General features: G+C 44.4%; 1 protein-coding gene across 2 annotated transcripts in view; it reads left to right on the plus strand.

Moving 5' to 3' along the window:
- LOC137429958 (uncharacterized) overlaps positions 1 to 6229 on the plus strand; it is a 34529-nt gene that overhangs the window by 22999 nt on the left and 5301 nt on the right. The window contains exons 6-7 of one of the 2 annotated variants that reach the window (XM_068120360.2): positions 5512 to 5638; positions 5741 to 6229. The exon at positions 5741 to 6229 is cut by the window's right edge and continues 5301 nt beyond it. In XM_068120360.2, the coding sequence (XP_067976461.2) occupies positions 5512 to 5638; positions 5741 to 5818 (205 nt within the window). In that variant the 3' untranslated portion in view covers positions 5819 to 6229. Of the gene's footprint in view, positions 1 to 5511 lie in introns of both variants that reach the window. The other variant, XM_068120359.2, reaches the window with a different exon arrangement.

The raw sequence follows: 6229 nt of genomic DNA on the forward strand, positions 1-6229 counted from the left end.
CCTGGTCTGCCCTCCGTCATCTCTCCATGCCGTTCTTCTTCACCACCTTTTGGCTTCTCTGCGCTTCATGCATGTGAAGTTTGCCTGTCTCCTTCTTGCCTCCCTGCACGTGGAGTTCTCCCTCTTTCTCTGAGGTCCATATTCATCCTCCTCTTCTTCCTCTTGCGTGGAGTCCACCGAAGGACCGTCCCGCCCCATGGGGCAGCACCAAAAAATAAAAATCTACTGCCACTTTCGGCTTCACAGAACACTGCGCCGCCATGGCTGGCACACACTGGCCTGAGAGTACGTGATGAATGTCGTGCACGGGTGACAGGCTTTTCATGGCAGGAAGTCCTCACCTGACCCTGCCAACAACCAAGAGGTGTTTACACATACAATATTACACTGACTATCTTGTCTATGAATTACATACGCTCTACATAAAATTAACCAGCATCACATTTTACAAGACGACTTACTCTGACAGGTTCCTGTTACATGGCAATCTAACCTACTCGAAACACATGGACCATGTTACACTTACCAGTCAAGCTATGGATCCCCCCTTCCATGTTATAGCATTCTGCTAAACTGTACATAAACTGTACATAAAAGTTTCCATTAATTAAGATTGATCTTGCTTTGTGATATTATAAATTATTGGGTATACTACTACTCCTAGTCCACCTCCTATAACGGCTCCAATGGTTCCCACCTACTTGTGTGGTCGACCGGGGAAAGGCCTCAGCCCACGTCTTTCATGGACAGGCTGCCCACACGTTCAACTGGAGGTTATTACTCCCGCCAGGGAGTAATGCATTCTATCGTGTCCGTGTGTGTGTGTGTGTGTGTGTGTGTGTGTGTGTGTGCGTATGTGTGTTCGTATGTTCGTGTGTTTGTGAACAAGATATCTGGGAAAGTTCTGAACGGATTTGGATGAAAGTGGGTGGGATGATTGCCCTTGGGATAAGGAAGAATTGATTAGTTTTTGGTGAAGCTCAGGATATTATTCCGGATCCAGGAATTTTTTGAAGGATTTTTTACCATTGGAAGATAGGGCTCAGCAGCGGCCACCCACGGCGGGAGTATGCGCCCTACTGATTGGCGTTCTCGTTTCAGCTGGAATTAGTAAGTGGAAAAGCATACCAACGACAATTTGCCTCATCTTTGCAATACCCACCTGGAATCTTCAACATCCACCAAGTGTACTTTCCTCGAAACGCTAGCATAGGGGACCCCCACCTTAACATCCATTCAAGGCCAGGTGAACTTTGTGATACAACTTCCGCCTGTGAAGCACCAACCCAATAGTTTGTAGGCAGGTGGGGAATCTAACCTGGATTAGACAGATCAAGGGTAAGTGCTCTCCCTCTCTGCACCATCATGCTGTACCTTAAAGGTACATGATTAAATTATCATAATCCAGCTGTTCCAGTAAAACATACCCCATGACCCCATGTATAAAGCATCAGACACAATGAAGCATCAGATTTGTGAGGTTGCAAAAACAATGACCTCATTGAGCAGGAAGGGAAAGAATTCGACTTTAGAGGATGAGATTTATTGAGGCTTTCCCATGGAAGCGGGAACATCAGAGTTCACCGTGTCTCTAGTCTGCATAGCAAAGTTGCCTTTATAGTGAAAATCCTCAAAGAACAGAAACTTCAGACGGAACATAATTCAACGCGACAGAGATGGGTGGCGATTAGGATGACAGCATAATGTGGAATACATCAACCGATGCAGTAAGTCACCAGGATAAAAATGGTGAGATCATATACGTAGTAGTGTCTCAAGAACAGGGCAGGCAGGCAATCAATGACAGTTTATAATAGGTTACTGAGAGTCAAGTATGGGCTGCAGATGATTGGTGGTTGGAGAGATGGTTAAAAATAACAAAGTGGCATGACATCATTGCTGACATGACATCACTGCAAGATTTGAGATGATCATGAGCCATCGTATCTCCACACACCAGATACAGATACTCATTACTCCCGCCAGGGAGTAATGCATTCGATCGTGTGTGTGTGTGTGTGTGTGTGTGTGTGTGTGTGTTCGTGTGTTTGTGAACAAGAAATCTGGAAAAGTTCTGAACGGATTTGGATGAAAGTTGGTGGGATGATTGCCCTTGGGATAAGGAAGAATTGATTAGTTTTTGGTGAAGCTCAGGATATTATTCCGGATCCAGGAATTTTTTGAAGGATTTTTTTTACCATTGGAAGATAGTGTTCATTTTTTTAAAACATTGTCTTCTATATATTCTATATTTAACCTTGTGATATGAAAATAGTTTTCATATTTGTTGTAAATGTAGTTTAAACTCGTGGTTATGCGTTAGAGCAGTGTATTTAGTAGCAGCGTCGTCTTCAACGTTAATTTTATTTTCTAATAAAGACATATTCTGTCATTTTAAAACCACCAAAGTGTGTATTAGGTTTCCCCGTTTCATAAAATGTATCGTTTGATACGTACAATGCTTTAAAACTGTTTTTTTTGTTGTTTTTTTAACCTCAGAAGAGATATCAACATTTACCTTAGCGAATGTCAATCGCGGTGTCAGTATTTGATGAACTTATAAAGAATTCGGTGACTTATAAGTGTGACAAGCATGTGCACGGGATTCTTCCCAGAAGAATGAGTGGTCGCATTAGCTTGTACGACTTAAAATGAGCGAGTTTTGTTTTGACGTTTGGGCCAGTTTTACATGTTGTATCCCTAAGGAATGAAACGAACGTTTTTTTTGGCTTACAATTTTATTTGAAGTCACACATGCCTCAAAATACACTCACTTATATAGAATTGAACGCTGAATCCGAAAATGTAAGTGAAATTGCTTTGTTTTTTTTTTTTACATTATCTTCTATATATTCTAAATATATATCTGTGCAGTGTCTGTCTTGTGTTGTCTTGTCTGTGTTGTCACTGAACTACTCCCTCAAACTTTTGTGAAATCGTACTATTCCAACTTAACCCACGGCGGGAGTATGCGCTCTACTGAGTGGCGTTCTAGTTATATACTGTAACAATCGTGAGCTTTAAGTGGCTGCCATTGGCAAGGGACCAATTATTTCCAGGTTTCAAACTCTCTGTGTCGTTCACACTGTGCAAACCAATAAAGGTAGAGCAATGGTCTGTAGTGCATCTTCATCGATATCCCTGGTCACCTGCATCTTCACAAGCACTGCATCCCACTCCATGAATACCTGGGCATTGCAAACCAAGTGCCTCATCAAGCAAAATACCCAAACATTGAATGATAGCTTCAAGATGAAAATACCATACCGATGTGCCTGTATTATGTTTGGTGTTAGAAATATTTTACACCATCACCAGGTATGGACCTGATAGGTCTCCTCAGTCCCGTCTACCCATAACACCCTGGCCACTCGTTTGGGAAAATGGAAAACAATGTGGCAGAATCTTTGCTTGAATCATTTAGTTTCTACTTATTGTAAATTTGCATATGTATTAGTTTCCCAGCTGTATGACTCATCATCAGGTGACTTGTTGCAGATGCAATGGGAGCGACTAATGTATGAGTAAACAGCGCTGCAATCATCTATAATTTCACACCAACTAAAATAATCTAACTTGAACCGATTCCAACCTCCCAAAGAGTCTCATTATCCCTACACTTTTTGAAAAATAAATAAAAACGGCTGGATATTGTTATCGGCTGTCTGTCATGCTATCTCCTAAACGGTTGCGTGGGAATTCACCTTTGTAGTTATGATCACCACATGGCAAGAAGGGGAAGAGCAGTGCCATTTTTGGTCTCGCCTGGAGTGAAAAATGTAATTACGGTTACATTTTTTAAATGAAACTTTGTATATGCAATCAACATTGGAAGCCTGGTGTTGGCTTAGCGGTTAGGGTGCCAGCTTGGGATCCTAAGATCCTGGGTTCGAATCCTGGTCCATTGTTGACGGTTTGGGTGCCAGCTTGGGATCCTAGGATCCTGGGTTCGAATCCTGGTCCATCATTGACGGTTAGGGTGCCAGCTTGGGATCCTAGGAACCTTGGTTCGAATCCTGGTCCATCATTGACGGTTAGGGTGCCAGCTTGGGATCCTATGATCCTGGGTTCGAATCCTGGTCCATCGTTGACGGTTATGGTGCCAGCTTTGGATCCTAGGATCCTGGGTTCGAATCCTGGTCCATCGTTGAGGGTTAGGATGCCAGCTTGGGATCCTAAGATCCTGGGTTCGAATCCTGGTCCATTGTTGACGGTTTGGGTGCCAGCTTGGGATCCTAAGATCCTGGGTTCGAATCCTGGTCCATCGTTGAGGGTTAGGATGCCAGCTTGGGATCCTAAGATCCTGGGTTCGAATCCTGGTCCATTGTTGACGGTTTGGGTGCCAGCTTGGGATCCTAAGATCCTGGGTTCGAATCCTGGTCCATCATTGACGGTTAGGGTGCCAGCTTGGGATCCTAGGAACCTTGGTTCGAATCCTGGTCCATCATTGACGGTTAGGGTGCCAGCTTGGGATCCTATGATCCTGGGTTCGAATCCTGGTCCATCATTGACGGTTATGGTGCCAGCTTTGGATCCTAGGATCCTGGGTTCGAATCCTGGTCCATCGTTGAGGGTTAGGGTGCCAGCTTGGGATCCTAAGATCCTGGGTTCGAATCCTGGTCCATTGTTGACGGTTTGGGTGCCAGCTTGGGATCCTAGGAACCTTGGTTCGAATCCTGGTCCATCATTGACGGTTAGGGTGCCAGCTTGGGATCCTATGATCCTGGGTTCGAATCCTGGTCCATCGTTGACGGTTATGGTGCCAGCCTTGGATCCTAGGATCCTGGGTTCGAATCCTGGTCCATCGTTGAGGGTTAGGGTGCCAGCTTGGGATCCTACGATCCTGGGTTCGAATCCTGGTCCATCGTTGAGGGTTAGGGTGTCAGCTTAGGATCCTAGGATCCTGGGTTCGAATCCCGGTCGATCGCTGAATTAACGCCAGGGGGGTTGACTCAGCCTGTCATCCTTCTGAGGTCAGAAAATTGAGTACCAGTTTCACTGGTAATTCCCTGTGTGTCGCAAGATGCGACTAACAGGGTTGGTGGGCAGCCGGCCATAAAACGTTGTTTCAAAAAGGGGACCACGGTGCCCGAAAAAGGCCAACCCCTGCTCTGTGGGGAAAAATGGCCTCCAAAGGTGATTTTTAAAAATACTTTTTTATTGGAAGACGCTTGAAATATGTAACAATTTTTTGTATTCGACCGCTGGTTCATGCCCCAGGGAGTGGGGACTTGGCATGACAGGGGTCAAAAGGAGAAATAAGTTTAACTCAAAATCTGATATTTGCTCATTCCTGGTGTAATTCTTTCCATATTTCAACTTTCCTTTAGATGCAAAGTGTGGGGACTTGCGATGGCGTGGTATCGAGTTCACTCTCGTTTTTCCGTTCCCCTCCTCCCCCCCCCCCCGACCGACGATGTTAAAGGTTTTCATTGGCGAGAAAAAGACTGTCACATGATTTCCCAAAAACTAGGAAGTGCGTATCCTCATTTTGTCGCACGTACCTTTCAGACTGGCAGTGATTGTTGCTGTCTACCTGTTCGGAGGGATGTTGTACATGAAATGCGTACACGATGCGCACGGATTGCAACTCATTCCTCACGTCGAGTTTTGGAGGACGTTACCGGAACGCACCAAGGTACGCATCTCCTATCAGACCCGAACGATGCTCGTGTACCGACAGGTGTCTAACAAACCTTTTCGTGGTGTTGCGATCTATCTTACCCCCATTTTGTTGCAGGCCGTTGCGTTATGTGCCGTTCACGTCTTGTGCTGGAAGCCGTGCTGGAAGCCTGGATATTCCAATCTGCAAGTTTAGAATCTGGAAGGAGATCTTAGCCATTGTATGAAAAAATGAAATTGCACAAAACTGTACAATTAAAAGTGAGAAAACAAGGTTAGAGTTATGAATATGGGCTTATCTCCTTTCAGGATTTACGACTGGACTGAAGCTGTCGTGTGAATAATCAACCAGGAAAGAACCAGACGATGGTTTGGACTGCGTTACAATAAGTAAAGTGCGAGTTTTGTTTGAATTAGGATGTCACTTGGTTAGGTTTTGTTACTTGGACCAAAGATGTAGCGACAATAACAACGAATTAAAAAACAGAAAGAGACTCCTCCAAACCTGTTGATTGGCTTCCGAGATGAAGACTTGTAAATTGATACTTCTCATTGATTTGCAGAAACTATACAGTTAACGTTAATCAAGGTATGAAAAGCAGTTTCT

The sequence above is a fragment of the Myxine glutinosa genome, chromosome 6 (genome assembly GCF_964187855.1).
Source record: "Myxine glutinosa chromosome 6, kmMyxGlut1.1, whole genome shotgun sequence".
In the NCBI taxonomy this organism is placed as follows: Eukaryota; Metazoa; Chordata; class Myxini; order Myxiniformes; family Myxinidae; genus Myxine; species Myxine glutinosa.